The 26,850-nt window shown below is 47.8% G+C and overlaps 1 protein-coding gene across 1 annotated transcript in view; it reads right to left on the bottom strand.

Moving 5' to 3' along the window:
* Positions 1 to 26,850, bottom strand: part of LOC142302326 (uncharacterized) — a 306,787-nt gene that overhangs the window by 127,031 nt on the left and 152,906 nt on the right. Inside the window, exons 6-7 of the mRNA XM_075343388.1 lie at positions 7,909 to 7,938; positions 5,050 to 5,079 (exon numbers count right to left, since the gene is read on the bottom strand). Coding sequence (XP_075199503.1) covers positions 5,050 to 5,079; positions 7,909 to 7,938 — 60 coding nt within the window. The remainder of the gene's footprint in view (positions 1 to 5,049; positions 5,080 to 7,908; positions 7,939 to 26,850) is intronic.

The following is a 26,850-nucleotide window of genomic DNA, read 5'->3' as shown; positions in this document are numbered from 1 at the left end:
GTATTGTAGTACTGTAAATCTGAATGTGGCAGAACAGGATAAGACACATGTGCATTGGATTTATATCTAAATGCTACAGTTCGAGCTTTACTGTTATGGCTAAAAATGTTAACGTTATGGGGCCCCCACCAGATTTTCTGCCCAGGGGCCCCCACCAACCTTAATCCGGCCCTGACCATACATATTGTTGTGCAATTTCTCCCGAGTATGCCAATTTCCAATATGTGCTGAAAAACTACTGTGTGAGAGCTCGGCAGGGCTCGGAAGACAATGAGCACCATTTGATTTTTCTATGGAATGAATAATAGACACCATGGCACATTTGACAAGCCCCTGATGTGCCTAAATATTGTAATCCCTACATAAGTGACCCCATTTTGGAAACTACACCCCCCAAGGAATTTATCTAGAGTTGTGGTGAGCATTGTGAATCCATTGGTGCTTCACAGAATTTTATCATATTGAGCCTTGAAAATTAAATATTACCGTATGTTTTTTTAACCAAAAAATATGCTGAAGGCCCAAATTTTTAATTTTCACAAGGGTAACGGGGAAAAAATTGACCACGAAATTTGTTATGAAATTTATCTTTAGTACGGCAATATTCTACATGAGGTTGGAAACTACTTTCCAGGCACAGTGCAAAGCTCAGAAGGGAAGGCGTGCCATATTGGAGTGCATATTTGGCTGGCATGGTTTGTGGTGCCATGTAATATTATCAGACCCTTGAGGTGTCAGAACAGCAGAGACCCCTATACGTAACCCCTTTTTACAAATTAAATCTCTTAATGAAAGTGGTGCAGTGAGCATATTGACACCACATATGTTTCACAAAATGTTTTACAATTGAGCGGTGAAGAAAAAACAACTATATTTTTACAACTAAAATGTTTGCGCCTCAGATTTTATATTTTCACAAGGGAAATAGGTAAAAATGACTGCATAATTGTTGCACAATTTCTTGTGAACATGAAAATACCCCATATGTGATTGCAATTAAAGGAGGATATTTCCAGCAACCAGAAGTATGAGACAGACTAAAGCCTGCTTTACACGAGTCGATCTATCGTGCGATAACACGAGCGATCGTACCCGCCCCCGTCGTTTCTGCATCACGGGCAAATCGATGCCCGTGTCGCATAAACTCGTTTAACCCCCGTCACACGTACTTACCTTCCGGACGACCTCGCGGTGGGCGACGAACGTCTACTTCCTGAAGTGAGAGGGACGTTTGGCATCACAGCGACGTCACACGGCAGCCGGCCAATAGAAGCGGATGGGTGGAGATGAGCGGGATATAAACATCCCGCCCACCTCCTTCCTTCCACATAGCCGGCGGGTGCCGCGGGACGCAGGTAAGCTGTGTTCATCGTTCCCATGGTGTCACACGGAGCAACGTGTGATGCCACGGAAACGAGGAACAACCTGCACCTATGAAAATAAATGATATTATGAAAGTTATCGACGAGTACACGACTCACGATTTGTGAGCGATACTGCGTTGCTCGGAGGTGTCACATGAGACGACATCGTGCGCTATGCCGGATGTGCGTCATGAAAACCGTGACCCCAACGACATATCGCACGATAGATCGTCTCGCGTAAAGCCCGCTTAAGAACAACATGCTCGAAACCCATACTCCCAGCTAATTCACCATGATGTCATGATGGAATTTTTTTTAATGATCATGAAATAAAATTTTGTATTTTTTAAATTCAACTTTGGACTTAGTTGCTGGAAACAGCCTACTTTAATTGGTGTTGCTCAGGTTTGCTGACCTATAACTCCGTGCATGGTCCAGCTAGTGGTCTCGGGAACAGGTGAGCGGGGTTACCCCTCTTTTTTCTTACTCCCCATATGTGATTGCACAGTACTGTTTGGTCATATTGCAAAACTCTCAAGGGAAGGAGTGAAATTTGACTTTTGCAGTGCAGAATTTCATGCAATAGTTTTTGGACTCCATATACAGAGCCCTAAAGGGTGCTTTACACGCTGCGACTATGGGTAAAATGACTTTGAAGGGACTATGTGACAAAAAATGCCTAAAGTAACAACATTCTAAAAACTGCACACCTCACACAGCTCAAAACCACATCCCAAAAACGTATTAATATTAACCCTTCAAGTGCTTCACTAAAGCAATGCGGAAGGAAAAAAATGAAATATTACTTTTTCAAATAAAAATGTTAGTTTATGTAACAGGAGAACATGAACCATACATATTGTTGTGCAATTTCTCCCGAGTATGCCAATTTCCAATATGTGCTGAAAAACTACTGTGTGAGAGCTCGGCAGGGCTCGGAAGACAATGAGCACCATTTGATTTTTCTATGGAATGAATAATAGACACCATGGCACATTTGACAAGCCCCTGATGTGCCTAAATATTGTAATCCCTACATAAGTGACCCCATTTTGGAAACTACACCCCCCCAAGGAATTTATCTAGAGTTGTGGTGAGCATTGTGAATCCATTGGTGCTTCACAGAATTTTATCATATTGAGCCTTGAAAATTAAATATTACCGTATGTTTTTTTAACCAAAAAATATGCTGAAGGCCCAAATTTTTAATTTTCACAAGGGTAACGGGGAAAAAATTGACCACGAAATTTGTTATGAAATTTATCTTTAGTACGGAAATATTCTACATGAGGTTGGAAACTACTTTCCAGGCACAGTGCAAAGCTCAGAAGGGAAGGCGTGCCATATTGGAGTGCATATTTGGCTGGCATGGTTTGTGGTGCCATGTAATATTATCAGACCCTTGAGGTGTCAGAACAGCAGAGACCCCTATACGTAACCCCTTTTTACAAATTAAATCTCTTAATGAAAGTGGTGCAGTGAGCATATTGACACCACATATGTTTCACAAAATGTTTTACAATTGAGGGTGAAGAAAAAACAACTATATTTTTACAACTAAAATGTTGTTTGCGCCTCAGAGTTTACATTTTCACAAGGGAAATAGGTAAAAATGACTGCATAATTATTGCACAATTTCTTGTGAACATGAAAATACCCCATATGTGATTGCAATTAAAGGAGGATATTTCCAGCAACCAGAAGTCTGAGACAGACTAAAGCCTGCTTTACACGAGTCGATCTATCGTGCGATAGCACGAGCGATCGTACCCGCCCCCGTCGTTTCTGCATCACGGGCAAATCGATGCCCGTGTCGCATAAACTCGTTTAACCCCCGTCACACGTACTTACCTTCCAGACGACCTCGCTGTGGGTGACGAACGTCCACTTCCTGAAGTGGGAGGGACGTTTGGCGTCACAGCGACGTCACACAGCAGCCGGCCAATAGAAGCGGAGGTGTGGAGATGAGCGGGATGTAAACATCCCGCCCACCTCCTTCCTTCCACATAGCCGGCGGGTGCCGCGGGACGCAGGTAAGCTGTGTTAATCGTTCCCGTGGTGTCACACGGAGCAATGTGTGATGCCACGGAAATGATGAACAACCTGCACCCATGAAAATAAACGATATTATGAAAGTTGTCGACAAGTACACGACTCACGATTTGCGTTGCTCGGAGGTGTCACACGAGACGACGTTGTGCGCTATGCCGGATGTGCATCACGAAAACCATGACCCCGTCGACATATCGCACGATAGATCGTCTCGCGTAAAGCCCGCTTAAGAACAACATGTTAGAAACCCATACTCCCAGCTAATTCACCATGATGTCATGATGGAACGTTTTTTAATGATCATGAAATAAAATTTTGTATTTTTTAAATTCAACTTTGGATCTGGTTGCTGGAAACAGCCTCCTTTAATTGGTGTTGCTCAGGTTTGCCGACCTTTAACTCCGTTCATGGTCCAGCTAGTGGTCTCGGGAACAGGTGAGCGGGGTTACCCCTCTTTTTTCTTACTCCCCATATGTGATTGCACAGTACTGTTTGGTCATATTGCAAGACTCTCAAGGGAAGGAGTGATATTTGACTTTTGGAGTGCAGAATTTCATGCAATAGTTTTTGGACTCCATATACAGAGCCCTAAAGGGTGCTTTACACGCTGCGACATCTCTAACAATATACCGTCGGGGTCACATAGTTAGTGACACACATCTGGCACCGTTAGTGACATCGCAGCGTGTGACACCAAGGAACGACGATCAACGATCACAAAAACGTCAAAAACCGTTGATCGTTGACATGTCGCTCCTTTTCATAATATCGTTGGTGGTGCATGCCGCTGGTTGTTTGTCATTCCTGCGGTGTCACACATCAATATGTGAGATACCGCAGGAACGACGAACATCTCCTTACCTGCGTCCTCCGGCAATGAGGATGGAAGGAGGTGGGCCCCCGCACACATCAGTGATTTCTCACTGACCGTGTCTCCGTGCAGTGTACATGCATGTCTGTGATTTCCACACGGAGACATGTCCATATTTTTCTGGCATCACTTATGTCCCATGGACCACACAGTGGTGTGATCCGTGAAACACGTACCAGAAAACCACGTAGGTTGAAAATAAAAAACTTTTTAAACTCACCTTCTCCAGCAACGCTGTCTTCAGCCACTGCTGTCTCCTGCTTCCAAACCGGCTAATTAATCTCATACACATGCACTGCACAGCTGACCCGGAAATAGCTGCAGTGGTGAGACAGCAGTGGCCGGAAACAGCATCCGGGAGAGTTCAGCACCACAGACAGCAGAAGCGTGAATAGGTGAGTATAAGTGGCTGATCTCCGTGTATTATCATGGATAGCACACGGACATCACACATGTGCAAAGATTACAGCACAAGGAGGGACATATGCACCTTTAACATTTCAGTGAAAAACGCGTGTGTTTTTCACTTACATGTGAAGAGGGCCTAGGGGCATAAAAATATAAAAATCAAATTGTGAAATTTACAAATGTTTTGCAATTTTTTTTATATTTTCATAAATAAAGACGAAAAACATAGACCAAAATTAACCACTATCATGAAGTATAAAGTGTCGCAAAAAAACTTCTCAGAATCATCGGGACTATTGAAGTGTTCAAGCATTATTACCACATAAAGTGACACTATGCTTTACGTATACTGACCTCTTTGATGGGTTTTTCTTTAAAATGGTGCTAAGAGGAATAAAAGAAAAAAAGAGTAGAAAACAAATGAATTATGCACGAACATGTTTAGAAACTTCACTATGTGTTCAGCCAGTGTGTCTCTGCTGAAATCTGTGGCAATGGCAGTTTAGACAATTGGTTCATCATCTTCAAATATTCTGTAGCTGTTGCTGCTGACTGGACTACTTATTGTAGCCCTAATGCTTGACTAGGTGAGGAAGCATTATCTATGCAGGGATCACAGAAGCCTCTACAGAATAAAGCGGACTTTACACGCTACGATATTGCTTGCAATTGCTAGCGATATCGTACGCAAAAGCACCCGCCCCCGTCGTGCATGCGATTTCGTGTGATCGCTGCCGCAGCGAACATTATCGCTACGGCAGTGTCACACCCACTTACCTGGTCGTCGTCGTCGCTGTGACTGCCGAACAATCCCTCCCTCAAGGGGGAGGAACGTTCGGCATCACAACGACGTCACTGCAACGTCACTAAGTGGCCGGCCAATCAAAGCGGAGGGGCGGAGATGAGCGAGACGTAACATCCCGCCCACCTCCTTCCTTCCGCATTGCGGTCGGCGGCAGGTAAGGAGACGTTCCTCGCTCCTGCGGTGTCACATACAGTAATGTGTGCTGCCGCAGGAGCGACGAACCACATCGATAATCAACCATTACCGATTTTTGGTTTTGGGATGACCTCTCCATGGTGAACGATTTTCACCATTTTTGAGGTCGCTTAAGGTCGCTGGTAAGTATCACACGCTGCGATATCATTAATGACGCCGGATGTGCGTCACTAACAACGTGACCCTGATGATAAAACATTAACAATATTGTAGCGTGTAAAGCCCCCTTAAGTCATGCAGATGTTAAGTGTCAACTCAATCAAAAACTTCACAGAGCAGATAACACAGGTATATCACATCTCATTAACTAGAGCTAATGGAAGAAAAATAAGGGCAAATTTAAAATCAGAGACAAAAACTGACCTAAAAACAGGATAAATATCTCAAGCACTAATTTTCCTATTCCCTAGTGTAATAAATATGGACTTAAAGTGCAGACTATCAGCTTTAGGGTGCGCTCACACGAGCGTGAAAATCGGACGAGTGCAATGCGAGAAATTCTCGCATTGCACTCTGACCAATGTCAGGCATTGAGGTTGAGCTGTTGGTCAGCTTTTCTCGCATCCAGATTCTGGATGCGAGAAAAGAAGCAGCATGCTGCGATTGTCTGCGAGAGCCGTATCCCTCGCACCCATTCAAGTGAATGGATGCGAGAGATACATCGGACTGTACTCGGTTGTTATCCCAGTGCAGTGCGATATACGCACAGGCTGACAGTGGAGGAGATGGGAGGATTAACCCCTCCCTCTCCTCCGCTGCGCCCGCACTCAGCGTCACAGCTGTGACCCGATCGCCAGATCGGGTTACACTCGCATGACACTCGGCTCACGCACGCAGCAGAGCCTGAGCCGGGGGACATTAGCATATCGCATCCGATGCTCTCGCATCGGATGCCATACGCTCATGTGAGTCCAGCCTTAATATGATTATATTTACAGAGTAATTAGAATACCAGTTTAGGAATTACAGCTCTTTAATTTTCTTTTCCAAGAGACCAAAAGTCATTGTACAATTTTACTATTATCTCAAAATCTTTATAATGGGCTGCATGGGCTATTCCTTCATTAATCTATCATCAATTAAGCACTTAAAAGGTCTGCAGCTGATTCCAGGTGTGGCATTTGACAAAGGGGCTCTTAATGGAACAGAAGCAGGACATCATTAAGCTGAAAAAAAAAAGAAATCCATGAGAGAGAGAGCAAAAATATAAGGAGTGACCAAATCAAGAGTTTGGTACATTCTGCAAAAAAAAAAAATAGGGAATTAATGAGACTGGGAACTCAAAAAGGCCCGGCTGTTCACAGAAAACAGCTATAGTGGATGATCACACAATTGTTTGGATGGTGAAGAAAAAAACGCCTTCACACCTATGCAAGCGGAGAACACGCTCATCTAGGAAGTAGGTGTTTCAGTATCTAAGTCTATCAATAAGAGAAAACTTTACAGAGCAAATAGAGAGAGTTCTCTACAAGGTGCAAATAATTAATCATTCCTAAACATAAAAGCCACCTTAGGCTTTGCCAATAAACATCTAAAGAAGCCAACCCAGTTGTAGAAAAATGATTCTTAGGACAGATTAAACTAAGATTAACCTGCACCAGAATAATGGGAAGAAAGTATGGAGAAGGTTGGAAAATCTTATGATACAAAGCACATTACATCCTCTGTAAAACATTGTGGAGGCAGTGTCATGGCATGGGTATACATGGCTTCCAATGACACTGGGTCACTAGTGTTTATTGATGATGTGACTGAAGACAGAAGCAGCCGGATGGTTTCTTGGGTGTACAAGGCTATACTTTCTACTTAGATTCAGCTAACTGTAGAAAGGTTGATTGGACGGTACTTCACAGTACAGATGGACAATAAAGCAAAACTGGGTTTTTTGAAGGCAAAGATGTAAAATATTTTGCAATGGCTACATCAATCACCAGATCTCAAACCCATCAAGAATGTATTTTGCATGCTTATGAAAAACGTTATGGTGGAAAGACCCACAAACAAGAAACTGAAGTCAGCTGCAGTAAAGGCCCGGCAAAGCATCACAATTGCATTTATTCACTGCAGATTTATATTGTACTGCAAGAAACAGATGCCATTTCAATTTCCTCTCAATTTTCAGAAAGTAATATCATCCCTATTATTAATATATTGTAGTTCTATGGCTATTTTTACAGGTAGTTTATGACTAAAAGTGATTTGAATGCACGTACCTGGTCAGAATAGCTATCACTTCCTTCCTCCTGTAGAAAAACAAATGTCATTTATTAATGTACTGCATAAAGTGTGTGTATATACATATGCAGACATACAGTATATGTATACAGTACTAATCAAAAGTTCAACATAGATGTGGAAGAAATGCAGCGCCAATTAAGAATTATTCAAAATAAATAGAAGTAGTGATACTGTAGCTTACTTTTACAAATAAAATACTTAGTGCATGAACAAAAGGGAAATCTAATTCAGATTAATATTTGGTGTCACCACCTTCTGCATCAGTTTTTGAACGTGGATGTTCCAAATATCATTAGCTTCCTAGACTATTAACATAAGAAATATTGAGGTGGATGAGTGACATTTAGAGGCCTGGTGGACTAGGAGCCCTCATACCTCTTGCAAGAGATCAAACTGCTTTTCTGCTCAGCTAAACTCAGGTGGCACCAATATTAGCTTGTTGGACATGCTGTCACACAGGGTGGGGGCTCTTCTGACTGCAACCAATCAGAGATATGGGGACTGCCGGTGGGTGGGGGAAGCAGTGAATATGGATGAGCGATAATGAGCGGCCTTAGAAATAGCATTGGAGCAGAGCAGGAGACTCTTACTCCAATTCCCTTATCCCTTTTACTACCATTTCAAAGCGCCAGATTCTGGTCCCCATAGACTTTTGTAGGGACCAGCATCCGGCCGGATATTTGGGATCAATTCTGGACCAGAACTGTTTTTTTTTTTAAACCCAGTTGGACCCGCCAATCTCGAGTATCTGCAGGTTTGTCCATCACTAATCTCAGCTCCATAGATTTGCCACAAATGGTGTGCTGCAGTGCAGTTAAATAAAATAGTTTTTCCACTGATTAAGCCGATAAACAATGTGGCACAGTTGCAACATAGAGCTTTTTGGTGCTGTACGCACACTGGAACCTGATAGTCCCTCACTTGAACAGTATTCTGTCCCTACTCTACTCAGAGCATAATGGCTCCTTAGTCCGTGATTCAGCCTTTATACAGGCAGGTTCACATGGTGCGCCAATAAGGTCATACCCATGTGACCAGAAGGGGTGGGGCCTCAGCCAACAAAGCTGATACCAGGAAACACCATTTTTATGTTGGATGAGGCCCTGCCCCTTCTAGTCACATGGGTATGACCTCTCCACAGGTCCTGCAAGGCAAAAAGTAAATCGATTCCCCAGATATATTTTGATCCTCAGCTGCTGTCACTCAAGAAGCTGCTGATTTTATAAACGTTATTTTTTTGTAATCAAAACCTATACATCCAAGATGGCTACTAAAAGGAAAAAGTATTTCTAAAAAGACCCTTTATGATATGCTAATGAGGGCTGCAATTAGTCCCAAGGGCGTTGTTTCCCCCGACTATTCCATCCTCTTAGCAGGTTACCATGCACACAGGGATACTAATGTGACGCCCTGGCAAAACCAGGTAGTGACACATTAGGCCCCCGCATAACACCATCTCTCACCTAGGTTATATACAGCCGACCTGAAACCCTAGTCACCCACCTCAGGGCAAGACAGGCACACCAGTGGGCGGGACTAGGCATTTAGGAAATGCCCACCTAAGGGTCTAGACAGCCCAGGGCGGGAAAACAAACAGAAAAAGTGCAGAGTTCAAGTTGAGAGGAGTGGAGGAGAAGCTCAAGTTGAACGGTGCCAGGGTTGGAGCCCTGGTACCTTGGATAGGTGGCAGACGGTGGTCTCCGTCGGCAGGTGACTGGAAGACGGCAGCCGGAGATCCGAGGTGGACTGGGACAGGGTTGGAGCCCGCCGGTACCGACACCAAAGACCCGACCTGAAAACCGTGCACAGAGGGGGGTACTCGGACCCTGAAGCCAGGACCGGAACCAACGGCCTAGCTAATCAACCGATTGAGGGCAGGATTTTAGGTCCTGTCCCAAACAAAGTCCTGAAAAGTAGACAACCACCCACAGAGAGGGATAGAGCCACCCCCAGGGTGTGTAGATCCCACGGGTCAGCGTCAGACGGGCACGGCTCCTCAGGTACACAAAGAGTCGGGACCGGACTCCCGTGTTCTATATTGGGAAGTCCAAACGAACAACAACACTAGTGCAGAGGAAAAGACGGGAACCACCAGCCCAGATGGGGGACCAGAGTACAACCGGCCGCGGCGGCCAGCCACCAGCACCTTGGTTTACCAAAAGACTTGTGTGATTCATTTAATTGTGAGTAACCAAACACCCCCTGGTACGTCCGGCCGTGCAGGGCCCTGCCATCGCCATACCCTACACAAAGACTTAGGGTCCCGGGGCAACCATCCCTACCCACGGAGGGTCAACATCCAGCTGCCACTACATCTCCCCCGGGTGTTCCACAACAGCATAAGTGGTGTACCACTTCACCACACACCGTGGGTGGTGTCACGAACTGCATACGGCCAAGCCCGCACAACTACGTCCCCCTTTTCATTTGGCATGTCCGCGTGACCCCCGGGTCCGAAGGATCCCTCAAGCCACACAGTGGGTCCGGATCCGAGCAGCCCGGCTGCTACAGGCGTGGGGGCGGCACACTAACATGCTATTCAATCCCCAGCACCATCGGAATGTATGTGTGTACCTGTCTGTTGTCACAGCCTCCGATGCTGGGTTTAGGTTCAGTGCACATTATCAGAAGTCCCGGCACTTCTGGTCATGCACACTATACCTCCCTCCCAGAAGCCGGGATGCATACACCCGGCTTCATAGTCCGCATGACCGGAAGTGCAATGACTGTTGATCATGCGCACTGAGCCTAAATCTGGTGTTGGAAGTGGTGACAACGGACAGGCACACGCATCACTACTGATGACACAAGGCATTGAATAGCTTGTTAGCACAACCCAGATCTGTTTGTGGTTCTGGATACAGAGGGGACCTGACAGGTTCCCTATAAAGCATTACTGCCCTTTTAATTTAATAATATATTTTATTTAAAACATATAATTAGCAACTTTGTAGCATATCTTATCAGAGAAATCTGGTTCTTTCTCTGTCAGGATTGATCAGTCATTATCAAAATCTTCATATCAGGTAAAATCTGTATTCAGTTAAGACTTTCCCATTATTGACATAGAAAATTGGCAGTGGTTACTTATGACATTGTATGATGATGGGAGGAGAAAGGAGCAAGAGGCAGAAGGAGGAGTTAGAGGCTAAGCTCCTCCCCCTCTATTATCATATAATGTTATCAGTAACTGCCTTCTCAGTAATGGGAAAGTCTTCACTGAATTCAGATTTTATTTCAGAATTGAAAATGTTGATACTGACTGATTAATTCTCATGGATAAAAAAGCAAATTTATCTGATAAGAAAAATTAGAAAGTTGCTTATTTTCAGGTGTACTATTGATATATGAAATAAAAATTAAAATGGTGGTTATGTTTTAAGCTAAATCATCAGCACTCAGATATTGTGGGAGCATTATCAATTTTACTTTAAACATACAGTTGTTGTGGGCCCTAGGCAAAAAAGTCTCAGTGGGCATCATGCACACACAGACATACACATACACAGATACATACACATACAGGCATACGTACATATACATACTGTAGTTGATGACAAATTCAGAAAATACATATAAATAGACAAATATATACACAGTTATATAAACTGACGTACACATTATATATATATATATATATATATATATATATATATATATATACTCATCATACATACACATTCAAAGTCACATTAGAAGTATTTTTAATATGCAGTACATTACTGGGTGGCATACACATTACTGGGGACACTGAGGGGCATACAAAATATTGGGGTCACTGGGAAGCATACATCTTATTGGGGCTAGTGGGAGGAATCCACATGCTGGGCCCAGTGGGGGCATACACATTAATGGGGCCAGTTGGTGATATATACAATAATGGGGCCAGTTGGGGGCATACACATACTGGGACTAGTGAAGGACCATTTGAGGACACACATTACTGGGGATGCTGGAAGGCATACCCATTACTGGGGCCAGTGCAGGGCACACATATTAATATGACCAGTAAGGGGGGGCATGCACATACTGGGGCTAGTGAGGGGCAAACACATATTGGGGATGCTAGGAACACATGCAGCACTGGGGAACACTGGGGGGACACAAACTTACTGGTAACACTGGGGGGCATACACAAACTGGGGCCAGGGGGGACATCCACATGCTGGGGCCAGTGAGGGCATGCACAATACTGGGACCATTTGGAGACACACACACATTACTGGGGCCCGGGGGGGCATACACATTACTGGGGCCAGTGGGGGGCATATACATACTGGGATCAGTGGGGACATACACATAATGGGGATGCTGAAGCATATGCAGCACTGGGGGACATTGAGGGGCATACACTTGGGACACTGGGGGGAATACACATACTGGGGACACTGTTAGCATACACATTACTGGGACCAGTATGAGGCATACACATTAATGGGGCCATTCAGGGGCATACACCTACTGGGGCCAGTGGGGGGGCATACATATCCTGGGGTCAGTGGGGGTGCATACACATACTTGGGATGCTAGGAACACATGCAGCATTGGGGAACACTTGGGGGACATACACTTACTGGAAATGCTGGAGAGCATACTCATACTGGGGCCAGTGGTGGCATACACATTACTGGGAATGCTGAGGGGCATACACCTTACTGGGGACAGTGGGGGAAATATACATAATGAGGCCAAAGGGGGGCATACACATACCAGGGACGCTGGGAGCACATGCAGCACTGAGGGATGCTGGAGGCAGGCAGCCGCTGCTCTTCATCTGTGGGACAGGAGCACATCATGCACTAATTCCGCCAACAGTTGAATCCCATACTGCAATACATGTGAATGCAGTGTTCAGCAGTAAGGGTTTAAAGGGCCGGCAGCCGGTAAAGTGCGGTTGCAGGCCTGAGCATTGTGGTCCCTGGAAATCTGCTCGTGGGCCACAGTAAAGATGGTGACCTGCAAGTGGGCCCTGCGTCTGTCCAGGGCCTCGAGCACCTGCCCGGGTGTGCTAGGTGCTGACACAGGCCCTGATAACTATTACTGATTTGTCAGATAAAAAACAAAAACAACATTTATGCCTTAAGGCTGAAACCTCCATACTACTCTCATTTGCAGCTACTGCAGATAGCCACAATAGAATGCAGTATTCCTACACTACAGTCTGATGTCAATACAAATATATTAAATCCAAGTGGCTTGGAACCTGAAACATATTCTTAAACATAAAAAAAAGAATTGTCTTATAAATTACCCTTGTGACTTGCAAGCAACTTGTAAAACTAGAACTTCTAGCATGAGATCAAACTAAGTAGCCTAGAGAGACTTCTATAAGTTGGTTATTGAACAGCTAAGTGGATAAACACTCTTAAGTTGGGATGAGCGAACTGAACTGTAAAGTTTGATGTCCGTACAGAACACCTTGTGTCAGGTGCTAAACACTGAACACAGACTTTTGTCTGTAAGTGTGCTTCCTGTTTGGGTTTGTCATCCGAATAAAGCTTGTTAAAAGGTTGCAGACTAGCCAATCAGCAATATTTTAGGCTGTGGGCACTTTCAAAGCCATCACAGCCATGTCAATTATTGGCATGGCTGTGATTGGCTGGCGCACCCCATGAAGCGGTCAGTGTAAAGGGCAATTCACGGGCCGTAGCGCCATTTTGCCTTCACTAGAATAGGGAGAGTAGGCTGTTAGAGTGAGGGACAGTAATAGGTGCAGTTAGGGAAAAAAATACATTGTAGGAGTGAGGCACCCTGATAGATGCATTTCATTATAAATCATATCCAGCGCCGCATCATGCAGCTTTATGTTATGGTACAAAACAGCAGTGTACAGGCAGTATAATCTATTAGCTCAAGCTAGCCAGCCAAAATCAGTTTTTCACAGCATGACTTGCTGTAGCAATAGCTCTGAAACCTTATACTTCATTGCATCATGCATTTTTGCAAAGTGGTACAAAACTGCTGCGTACAGGCAGTGTAATCTCTTAGGTATGCTTTACACGTTGCGACATCGCTACCGAAATATCGTCAGGGTCACGGCGCATCCGGCGCCGGTAGCGACATCGCAATGTGTAAATCCTAGGAGCGCCGATGAATGAGTGCAAAAAAGTCAAAAATCGCTGATCTGTGTCACGTCGTTCATTTTCCTAATGTCACTCCAGCTGCAGGTACGATGTTGTTTGTCGCTCCAGCGGCATCACACATCGCTGTGTGTGAAGCCGCAGGAGCGACAAACATCTCCTTACCTGCGTCCACTGTTAATGCGGAAGGAAGAAGGTGGGCGGGATGTTATGTCCCGCACATCTCCGCCCCTCTGCTTCTATTGGCCGGCCGCTTAGTGACGTCGCGGTGATGCCGAACGCACCTCCCCCTTGAAGGAGGGATTGTTCGACAGTCACCGCGACGTCGCTGAGCAGGTATGTGCGTGTGATGCTGCCGTAGTGATAATGTTCGCTACAGCAGCAATCACAAGATATCGCATGTGCGACGGGGGCGGGTACTATCGCGCTCGACATCACTAGGTGATGCTAGTGATGTTGCTACATTTAAAGTACCCCTTAGTGGCCACAGTACCACCAAACCCAACAATGGAAATGGAGTCTTATTGCATTATTCAAAGCTATTGTTTTTTGAGACAGATCTGTCTCCTTTGAACAATAACTTTTTTCAAAATAAATACTTTGGATTCTTGGGATAGACATTGAGCAGCATGGGCGAGCCTCTTAGTCCGGCGTCACACTTGCGATTGAAAAATCGGTCCGATTCTCATGCCTGAGAGTAGGATGAGCTATTTCCGAGTGTTGATACGTGTGCAATACAATTGCAATGCGAGTCTGTGATTTTTCTCACGACAGTAGTCCATGAGCAATCCGTATTCAATCCATATGTGATCCGTTTTTTTCTCAGCAGTTATTAGTCATTACAGTCCTGTACAGGAGCATTCACAGTGTTCTCTGTTACATGATAGAATTGTATCCATAAAATGGATGTCACTAGGAAGGTCCAGGTGCCGTCTGTGTGACATCAGTTTTTTTCTCGCACCCATAAACATGCATTGGAGAGACTCGCATGAAAAACTTCATGCTTGCATACATGCATGCATCGCATGCTGCGTTTTTTTTCTCAGTCCGATTTGGACTGAGAAAAAAAAGCAGATCGGAGCTGCCTCTTTTATTAGCATTGGTTCGAGTGCAATGCGAGATTTTCTCGCATTGCACCCATGCGAGTCAATCGCAAGTGTGATGCTGGCCTTAAAGTGTAAATGTCTGGGACTGGCAGTAGCAAGTCTAGCTGGCGTATCTCCGGCTCAATTCCGAATCCAACTACAAGCTTTTTAAGTGCATCAACTAGACCAATTACCATTGCAGCGAAAAATTGGCTCCTGTGTAGTAGGATTTGTTAAAAAAGGCAGTCAAAGAATTGGTGCCCTGCTGAAAGCGCAGAGTTGGCACCTGAGAGTGTGAACTTCAACAAGTTAGACACCTGTCACTTCTGTTGGATAGCCAAACTCTGTTTTAACTGGGTGCTGTGTGGTGGATCTCGGGCAATGAGAGCTTTGAGGGTTAATCAGGTAAACAGGCTGCTTAGAGCCTTTTTTAAAATTCAGTGGTCTGTAGGGGAACCTTGTCAATCTTGGCTGTATGGGTTAATTTGGAATCCAGACTACATAGGGGACATTATTTTTTAAACTTGTTGCTCTGTGGGTAAACGACACTAATGTTTTATGTCTGCTTGCTTAGAACAATCATTTTTCCAAATAAATGCTTCGGATTCACTGGATAGACACTGAGCAGCATGAGTGAGCCGCATCAAGTCAAAGAAACAAAACAGTGTGTGTACAGCACTGCAATACATGTGGATGCATGAGTTTCTGGGAAATCTGATACTGTCTTGCATTGTGTAGCTGTTCAAACCTGCTAAGTACAGGCAGCGTAGTTGAGTCTTTACAGTACCACCAAACCCACAAATGGAAACAAAGTCTTAGTCCATTATTCAAAGCTGTTGTATTCAGACAGAGCTGCCAGCGTGAACAATAATTTTTTTCAAAATAAATGTCTCAGATTCACCGAGATAGATACTGAGCAGCACGGATGAGCCGCTTCAAGTGCAAATGGGTGGGATTGGAAGTAGCAAGTCTAGTCTTCGAACCTTTGGCTCAATTCCAAATCCAACTACGTGCTTTTAAAAGCTGCAACTAGACTGTCCACCACTGGAGTGGAAAATTGACTCCAGTGTGGAAACTGTTAAAAAAAGGCAGTAAATGTATCAGTGCCATGCTGAAAGCGCACCTGAGGAGCATGGCCATTTTTCCTCAATGTCACCCCCTTGAAAATGAGCAAAACAGTTTGAACTTCAACAAATCAGGCACCTGGCAATTCTGGGTTTTGAGCACTCTGTTGGATGAGATTCTGTGGCCTATCTCTGTTTTAATTGAATGCTGTGTGGTGGATCTCGGGAAATGAGAGCTGTGAGGATCAACCGGGTTTAGGGGCCTTTTTAAACATTGGATGATGTGTAGTGGATCTCCGGCAATCTTGGTTGTGAGAGTTAACCTGTGAAAGAGGCTGATTAGAGGCCTTTTTTACAATTTGGTGGTCTGTGGTGGAACTCTGTCAATCTTGGCTCTGTGCGGTGCTGGGAATACAGGCTACATAGGACAAATTTGTTAAACTTCTTGCTTTTTTAGGGACAGTCTGGCATTCTTGGTTGTGTGGGCAACTGATTAAAGAGGCTCTGTAAAGTCCTACATTTTAAAATTAGGGTATGTGCTCATGATCAGGACCCACTGCGTCCTGGACGCAACAGGTCCTGGCCTCCAGGGCTGCAAGTCTCCTCCACAGTAGACTGCAGCTGCTCATGCCCAAAATCATGGTTCAGGCACTGCGGTCTGTCGCTGTGTTTTCCCTGCAGAGAACGCTTGCAATTCTTCAGCAAAGAATTGATATGCTTGCAGCTCTGAAAGCCGCACTGCAAGTCAATTTACACTGCGTTGCAGTAGATGCACAGGTGCATGGAATTTCTATAAAACCCATCCACTGAGCTTGTACTGTACAACACAGCATTTTGAACGCAGCTGAAACATGCTGCATCTAAAATGCTATGAACCCTGATAGTGGGCATGCACCCTTATGCTCAGTACTTAAACTTTGGCAAACGTGGCTGTGTGTGGCAACTGTTTAAAGAGGTTCTGTTTTGGTCTTGATTTGAAATTTACACTCTTTGATTAAAATGGCAATTTTGACAGTCTGGGTGAACTGGGAATACAGGCTATATAGGGGTAATCGGATAAACGTATTGCTCTGTGGGAAATGTCTGGCAGTCTTGACTGAGTGGGTGAGCTGGGAATACAGGCCCTGTAAGGGCCTTTTTTTATTTGTTGGTCTTTGGAAAGTCTCTAACATCCATTTCTGTGGGGTAACTGAACATTTTGAATTTCTTCCTTTACTTGCTATGTAACCATAATTATAAAGGTTATAGAAGCTCTTTAAGGGTAGGTGCCAATGATCAGGACTCGCTGTGTTCAGAACGCAGCGAGTCCTGACCGGCGGGGCTGTATGTCTCCTCCACAGGAGAATGCAGGAGAACGCAGGATACCACAGCTGCTTGTACTCACAATCAGGGTTCAGTGTGCTACAGTCTCCTTGCTGTGTTCTCCCTACGGACGACGCATGCGAATCCGCAGCAAACAGTTGACATGTTGCGGTCTGGAAAGACGCTCTGCAGGTCAATGTTTGCTGTGGAAAAAACAAGCCTAGTGACCATGGGATTTCTAGGAATCCTGTCCACTATGCCTGTACTGTACATCGCAACGTTTTGGACACAGCTGACGTTTGCTGCGGACAAAACGCTGCAAACACTGATCGTGGGCAAGTACCCTAAGTCATTCCCCTATTTGTTTGCAGGGCAATTGAAATGCCCTTACCCCCACTCAAGTTTCCTTTTGCAATGCCCTAGCCCTTACTACAACCTTACTACTAGTGCACCGAGAGGGGATAGGACTTTCCCGATATATAGTCCAGAAAATCCTAAGCGTGAACCCTGAGAGCAAGCTCACTCCGTTAGCCATACGGGTGAGCGGGACCCGTTCAGTTTCAAGCTGAGAGGGACCAACTACAGAGGTGCCAAGGTCAAGGTCACAGGCTAAAAGGCAACACCATCGGGCACGGGATCTCAGCATGCTCCCTCCTTGCTACAGCTGTGCTAAGAATTCTGGTTTACAAGTTGTCGGTGTCAGTGTTATTGGACTGAGTGAGTACGAAGTGCCCCTTTCCTCCCCAATGGTGCTCCCCTCTCACAGTCACCAAGTCCCGGGGCATCTCTCCCCTACCCACAAAGGGGTTAAACATCTGGCTGCCATTCCACCGCCATCGGGCGCTCCCAACAGCAGCAGTGGTATCCCACCTTACCACACACCGTGGGTGGCGTCATGAACTCTAACCACAAAATCCCCTGAAAATACCCCCTTTTAGTTCGAGTGTCCGCGTGACCCCACTCGGGTCCGGAGACCCTTTGAGCCACCGCGGATCCGGATCCGAGCAGCGGCCCGGCTGCTGGGGCGGTACACTTCTATTTTGTTACATCACTGCAGTTCAGACTCTTTGCACCACACTAGGGTTTTCGTCTGAACCGGAAGTCTATTTTACTATGTTAGTCTGAGTTCACATGTCCTGTAATCATCTGTTAGAATGGATCCTGCAGAGATCCATTGGTAAAAAAGTTATGCAAATATTAACTTGTGTTAAAGGGAAGGTGTCGTCAAAAAAAAAATAAAAAATCAATAACTGAAAAAATGTAAAGTATTAATGTGTTAATGTTTTGTTTAAATATTATTATTTGTTTTTAATTGAGCAAAATCTAAAAAAAATAAAAAATAAAAAGTTTGATATTTTCCACTGTTAAACACTAGGGGGAGCAGCTGCTGAAATCCTACAGAAATCCTACTGCAGAACTAGCCTGGATTACAGCTGCAGTAAAATGGGCGGAGTCTGCTCTCTTGTGTGTGATATCACACCTCCCCCTCACAACCTGGGTGTTTTCAAAGGATAACAGAGATTGAAATGTAGGATCACAGTGCGGAGACATTTTGTTGGTGACCACAAATGTCTAAAGTGTCACCAATGACAGCAGACAGTATCACACAGGATAGGATTAGATACACAGCTAATATATTTATGAATAAAACCCACAGTGTGGTTTCTCAGGAACAGAATGATTTAAGCACACTAATGTGGAGATTGGAAAAACAGATGTCTACCGGATTAAAAATTTGGTGGGATCACAAAACACTGTCTGCATACCTAGACAACAATATGATACCAGGAGGGCTGAGAATAAAAAAACGCCCCACCACTGAATTTGATGCGGACTTCCTTAAACAGTGGGATATAATTCTTTCGGAATGCTCCCTTAAACTCATTAGATTGATTGTGGAAAGGGAACAACTAAAATTGAACATATAAAATATATATACACATATATAAAATATAAAAGAAATTGAAAACGACCTGAAAAAATACTCAAATAATTCACAGTTTGAAGCTTTAAAAGAGAAAATAAATATTAACCTGACCAAGTTGGAAGATTCATTACTACTATGAAAGAAAAAAAGTTCAAGAGAGACACACTTGATTATGAGAGCAATCAAGTCTACAACTGGCCACAGTACCGGAGAAATTACAAACAACATTTTGGACATAAATCTATCATGAGAAAAAGGGTAAGCGTTTCATCTACCGAAATAGATAGATCTGAGAACAATACAGAGACCTCTGATTCTGAGGGTCATTCCTCCACAGGTGCACGGGAAAATCAAGCATGCAGTTCAAAAAACGTCCAAGAAAAATTCCCAAAGAAGGCAAAGAAAAAAAGCGTCGGATTAGATGGGCCAGAAGAAAGCACCACCACAGAAAAGAACATGTTTTCCCATCGTACCCGGAGAGGGAACTATTAGAATATCACTCAGATCTTACTGTGCTGAACATTTCAGCTACTGTTTTGGATGAAAATCAAATCAGTGTCCTTCAGAAAGGGTTACTGTCACAAACCACCGGGGGGTCACTCAGAAATCCCCCGCGCTGGCTACCAGTACGTCACAATCGGGGGGTAACAAGTGGGGGTCACCCCTACTTTATACCTCCCGACCGACAGACAGAGCACGTGACGCGCTCTCTAGCGCCCCTCTTATAGTCAGGCCAATTATGGAATTGCCCGACAATAAGCAAGGAGGCCGCTATACTACTTATGCCGATTATTGAAGGGCCCCCGGCGAGAGAAGGGTATATATTCCCCCGACCTCCGCGGGCGGAATATATAAAATCTCCCCGAATCTCACTGGCCTCCCCACAATAATCCTTGGCACAACTCGCTGCCACCAACCGCTTCACGGTAACTATTAGCCGAACACACAGACGTGGGATTCAAGATCGAGATAACAGAACAGCCCAAGATTAATTATATAATTTAATCGCCTAAAGCACACTAGAAACTACAATATATACAATAGGGAATCTACAGAATATACATATGTCAGAGTACAGTTACAATCAAAGCATGTTTTACAAACAGGTATGCAATTCAATCAGTTACCTTGTGCGTCTGGCCACAGGGGGGCGCTGTAGGCCAGGTTTCCAGGAACTCCCTCACAGGTCTTTCCCAACCAGGCCCCCGAGCAGAAGAACACTGGAAAATGGCCGAAGTAGGGTTATCAACCTGGGCAAATCCAGGTCCCCTCCTACCTTAGTGACCTCACAGGGAGCACTGCTCCACCCCTGGCTGGAGTTATGGACAAATTCACAACATGGAATATGGGCCATAACTTTGCCTGGGAGCGTCGTAGGCGGACGCCAATGCTCTCATTGTGACAGTTATGAATTTAGCTACAGAACGAGGGGACTCATGACCTGTCTACGAGTTCCCATATGGCTGATATCACGCCTGGGGTATTTCCCAAGCTCCCCCTTCCATAAAAAAGGTGTGCCAGCATCGTCCGCCTGCGCAAACACCATTTTTATGGTTGCCATATTTATCGGAGATATGGCTTGCGAGATATGAACCATTTTTTACTGGAGTCGTTCTGTCTGGCTACTTCCAAGCCTTGCTAATGAGATACAACTCTTGTTACAGGGTGACGGCAGGGAGCCATCCTGTGTCCATTGTCCGCACAACATCTCATCTCCATATCAGAGGAGATGGCTGTTGGAGGTGTAAGTGGGATGTGACACCTTCACAGATGCTGGACATTTGAGCACAAGAAGGGAGGGGGGCACTGCCAGGGAGTGATGAGAGCAATTATGACTTCTAGTCATAATTCCTCTTCATATCCCAGGATTTACCTCACACCTCCCCCCTTTTGAGGGCGCTAGGGGGCAGCACACTCCGGTGTTCCCCCGTGCGCCCGTCCGCGACCTCTCCTTGTCGGGACAGCCCGTCTGCGTTACCGTGGTCACGGCCCCTTTTGTGGCGAATGGTGAAGTCGTATTGCTGGAGCGCAAGGCTCCATCGCAACAATCGCCCATTCGTCCCAGAGACGGTGTGCAACCAGCTGAGGGGATTGTGGTCCGTCTCCACGATGAAGTGGCGCCCGTATAGATAGGGTTGCAGACGCTGCAGGGCCCACACTATGGCCAGGCACTCCTTCTCCATTGTAGAATAGGCCACTTCCCTTGGTAACAGCTTCCTGCTCAGGTACAAGACTGGGTGCTCTTGGCTCGCAGAGTCCACCTGGCTGAGCACCGCACCGAGGCCGAAGTCACTGGCGTCGGTCTGTACTACAAACGGCCGCGTGAAGTCGGCTGCCTGTAGCACGGGCGGGCTGGACAGGGCGTCCTTTAGGGCCCGGAAGGCTGTCTCGCAGTCCACTGTCCAATCGGCTGCAGAGGGCAGCTTCTTCTTGGTGAGGTCCGTCAAGGGCTTTGCCAGGCTACTATAGCATGGAACAAACCTCCTATAGTACCCAGCGGTCCCCAAGAAGGACATCACCTGCTTCTTGGTCCTGGGGGTGGGCCAGGATGCGATGGCCTCCACTTTCTCAGGCTCGGGCTTCAGCGTTCCCCCACCTACCCGGTGACCGAGGTACTGGACCTCGCTCATGGCCAGCTGACACTTTCCCGGCTTGATGGTCAAACCTGCCCGGTGGATCCGCCTGAGCACCTGTGCTAGATGCTCTAGGTGGTCCTCCCAGGTGGGACTGAAGACGGCAATGTCATCCAGGTACGCGGCCGCGTACCCTTCAAGTCCCTTGAGCAGGGTGTTGACCATCCGCTGGAAAGTGGCAGGGGCATTCCTCATCCCGAATGGCATCACCGTGGACTCGTACAGTCCAAATGGGGTAATAAAGGCAGAGCGTTCCCTGGCCTTGCGAGTCAGGGGGATCTGCCAATATCCCCGGCTCAGATCCATGATGGTCAGGTACTGAGCCCCGGCCAACTGATCGAGCAGGTCATCGATGCGTGGCATTGGGTACGCATCGGCGACCGTGACCGCATTGAGCCCCCTGTAGTCCACGCAGAACCGAGTGGTTCGGTCCTTCTTAGGGACGAGGACTACAGGCGAGGCCCAAGCGCTGTTGGATGCCTGGATCACCCCCAGGTTCAGCATCTCGTCAATCTCCTGGCGCATGTGTTGCTGCACCTCCAGGGAGACCCGATATGCTGAACGCCGGATCGGGGGATGATCCCCAGTGTCCACGTGATGGACAGCCAAGTCAGTCCTTCCGGGCTGGTTGGTAAACAACCCCCGGAAGGGGTGTAGGGTGGCCCACAGCTGGGACCGTTGGTCCTCCAAGAGCTGGTGGCCAACCTCCACATCCTCAATGGATCCGCCTGCCCTAACCTGGGCTAGCATATCCAAGAGGGTTTCCGCTTCTCCCTCCTCGGGCAGGTTGCACACGGGGAGCGCACATGCCTCCCGCTCATGATGTGCCTTCATCATGTTCACATGGAAGGGCTTCCGCCTTCCACGGGCAGGGTCCAGGGTGACCAGGTACGTCACAGGGTTGAGCTGCTGGTACACGAGGTATGGGCCTTCCCAGGCTGCCTGAAGCTTGTCCTGTGGTACGGGGACCAGTACCCACACCTCTTGACCCACTTGGTAGGTCCTCTCGCAAGCGTTCTGGTCGTACCAACGCTTCTAATCGGCCTGGGCTTGAGCCATATTGTCGTGTACCAGTTGCGTCAAGGCCTGCATTTTGTCCCGGAAGCGCATGACATACTCGATAACCGACACTCCAGGGGTGGCCAAATCCCCTTCCCAAGCCTCTTTCACCAGAGCCAGGGGGCCCCGCACACGTCGCCCGTACAGGAGCTCAAACGGTGAGAATCCTGTTGAGGCCTGTGGGACCTCCCGGTAAGCAAATAACAGGTGTGGGAGATACCGCTCCCAGTCACGCCCATGGGAGTCGACCAACATCTTAAGCATCTGCTTTAAGGTGCCATTGAACCGCTCGCACAGGCCATTAGTCTGTGGATGGTACGGGCTGGCCACCAGATGTCGCACCTGGACTTGCTTACAGAGGGTCTCCATCAGCTGGGACATGAATTGGGTCCCCCGGTCGGTGAGCATTTCCTGGGGAAAACCCACTCGGGAGAAAATCTCCAGCAATGCGGTGGCCACCTTGTCAGCCCGAATGGACGACAAGGCCACTGCTTCTGGGTACCGGGTGGCATAGTCAACTACCGTCAGTATGAAGCGTTTCCCGGAGCTGCTGGGGATGGCCAGCGGGCCGACCGGATCCACAGCCACCCTCCTGAAAGGCTCATCGATGATTGGCAGAGATACTAGTGGGGCTTTGGGGTGTGGCCCCGCCTTCCCCACTCTCTGACAGGTTTCACACGAACGGCAGTAGGCAGCCACATCGGCCCCCATTTTTGGCCAGTAGAAATGCTGGTTTAACCTGGCCTTGGTCTTAGCGATCCCTAGGTGTCCGGCCATCGGAATCTCATGTGCGATCCGCAACAACTCCGTCCGGAACGGATAGGGTACCACCAACTGTCGGTCCCTGGGCCACGCCTCCGGTGAACCCTGCTGGACCGTGGCCCGGTACAGCCGTCCTTGGTCCCAGACCACTCGCTCCGGGTCCGAGTCCGAGGGAGGCTGTGCCGCCTGCTCCTTTAGAGCTTTCAGGCTGTCGTCAGCTTCTAACGCTGCCTGAAACCCCTGACCAGATGTGGCCAGAATCGACGAGACTGTCACATCTTCGGTCAGTACCCCGGGACCTGTGTCCTGGCCTCCACCTGACTCGGCTGCCACTTGGTCAGAAGGGGAAGAGCTATCGGACCTCCGGGAGGCCCCTTGGCTTCCAGCACTCCCACTGCGGGTGACAGCGGCCACAGCCGCTGCGACCGTGGGTCGTGCCTGCTCCTCCTCCGTTCCTGACCAAGTCGCCGGTTCAGGCAGACCTACCTGGCTTCCTGACACCCCGGTTGTGGGGGAACCCTGCACCGAGATCTTACCTGGGAGCACTTCCGCTCCTGGACCGGCCCCAATCTCACCTGCCTGTTCCCCCCCTGCAGCAACAGAACCCCGCTGTGAAATCTCTGGGGACCCCACATTTGCTGTGGTAGCCCCCACCCCACACACTGGTCCTCCCCCTGCAGCACCCTGCTCTCTGCTTATCCCTGCAGAGGGCAACAGATCCCAGCTCACAGGCTGATTACTTGTAGAGGCATTGTCACACCTTTCTCTGACCCCCTCCCCTGTCACAGCTGCAGCTGTGTGTGTGTCTATGGTGTCTGTGCAAGCAGAAATATCAGAGTTCACTCCCTCCTCCCTTACATCAATCATAGATAACACATTAACATTGTCCGGAGGCACGTCAGCACTGGCTGAAGGTTCAGCCTTTGGGGCGGGGCCAAACTGGGAGGTTATTTGCCCCAAATCTGTCCCAAGTAGCACGTTTGCAGGGATCCGATCAGTTACCCCCACCTCCCTCACCCCTCGCCCTGCGCCCCAGTCCACATAAATGTCAGCAACAGGCAGCGCCGGGTCAATGCCTCCAATCCCGGAGACAGCGAGGGTTTTTCCAGGGATCAAGTCTTGGGGGGACACCATCTCAGGCCGCACCAGAGTCACCTCCGAGGCGCTGTCTCGCAGTCCTATGGTCACAGACTGGCCGACGGTGACAGGTTGGAAGCTGTCCAGGGACCTACCACCACCCCCACCCACACAATACACCTTGGGCGGCCCTTGGGACGGGGACGGAGCCGGGGCCTTGGGACGCTGAGGGCACATGGCCTTGAAGTGTCCAGGTAGGTTGCACTGGTGGCACCGTCTTGGTTCTGCCCCGGGCCTGGAGAGGGGAGTTGAGGGGGACACCCCCTGCAGTCTAGGGGCAGGTGGGGCAGTCGCAGAGTTCATCTTACCCCCTCTCCAGGTGCTGCTGGTGGCTGCTCTCCTGGCTTCAGGAGCCCGATTGTTGGTGTAGTCATCTGCCAGGGCAGCTGTAGCCGTGGATCCCTTTGGCTTCTGGTCTCGGATGAACTGGCGGAGATCCTCAGGGCAGTTCCACAAGAGTTGCTCCGTGATGAACAAGTCCAGGATCTCCGGTCCGGTGGAAAGCTGCAGGCCTTGGGTCCAGTGGTCGGCAGCTCGGGCAAGTGCCCGCCGGTGGTCAGCCCAGGAGTCCTTTGGTCCCTTCTGTAGGCTCCGGAACTTCTTGCGGTAGGACTCTGGAGTGAGGTTGTACTGTTGGATCAGGGCCCGCTTGATGGTGTCGTAGCCCTGATCCGCCTCAGCAGGCAAGTCCCCAAGGATATCCAGGGCCTTACCCCTTAAACGGGGGGTCAGGTATTTGGCCCACTGGTCCTTGTTCAGATGATGCTGCAAGCAAGTCCGTTCAAAAGCAGTCAAGAAAGAGTCCAAGTCTCCATCCTTCTCCAGCACTGGGAAGTCCTCAACACGGACCTTTGGAAGTTTGGTGTCTGGAAGGTCACGGGTGGCTGATGAGGGCCGGAGCTGAGCTAGCTGCAGCTGGTAGTTACGCTCTGCCTGGCGCTCTTCACGCGCTGCTTGCCGCTCACGCTCGGCCATGAGTTCCTTGTAGCCCTCCCGGTCTCCAGCCTGGCGTAGGGCCATAGCCATTTGAAGAAGGCTATCCGAGCCTCCCAGGCTCGGTGGAATGGCACGTGGTGATCTGCGGCCCGCTGCGGAGCCTGGTGATTCACTGTCCATTGCAGAGCGGAGGGCTGGCATCTGGCTCGTTGAGGACCCTTGGGCGAGCTGCTCCTCATCTTGTCCAGCAGTGCCCGGTTGTGCAATGTCCTCTGCAGAGCTGTTTTCTGGCGTCGGGCTCCTGGAGGACTCGTGGACAACCTCCTCATCGTCTCTGGCCTGAGCATCGGCCATTCCTTTGACTTTGCTCCTGGTGCTCTCAGCCATTGTTGCAGATTTTGGTCACTGACACAGAACTGACACCTGATGCACCCACACACCTTACAGTATCTGCACTCTGACACTCTAGTGTTGAGCTAGTCTGAAGACCCCAGCAGCCACAGCTGCTGCAGGCAGTCTTTAGTGTCTGGGAGTATGGGTCTCACACTCACACACACTATTATCTCGATCCCACCGCTTGCCACCAATATGTCACAAACCACCGGGGGGTCACTCAGAAATCCCCCGCGCTGGCTACCAGTACGTCACAATCGGGGGGTAACAAGTGGGGGTCACCCCTACTTTATACCTCCCGACCGACAGACAGAGCACGTGACGCGCTCTCTAGCGCCCCTCTTATAGTCAGGCCAATTATGGAATTGCCCGACAATAAGCAAGGAGGCCGCTATACTACTTATGCCGATTATTGAAGGGCCCCCGGCGAGAGAAGGGTATATATTCCCCCGACCTCCGCGGGCGGAATATATAAAATCTCCCCGAATCTCACTGGCCTCCCCACAATAATCCTTGGCACAACTCGCTGCCACCAACCG

This window comes from Anomaloglossus baeobatrachus, chromosome 4 (genome assembly GCF_048569485.1).
Source record: "Anomaloglossus baeobatrachus isolate aAnoBae1 chromosome 4, aAnoBae1.hap1, whole genome shotgun sequence".
NCBI classification, from domain to species: Eukaryota; Metazoa; Chordata; class Amphibia; order Anura; family Aromobatidae; genus Anomaloglossus; species Anomaloglossus baeobatrachus.
Note: the sequence above shows the minus strand (reverse complement) of the source record. Positions and strands in the feature narration are given on the sequence as shown.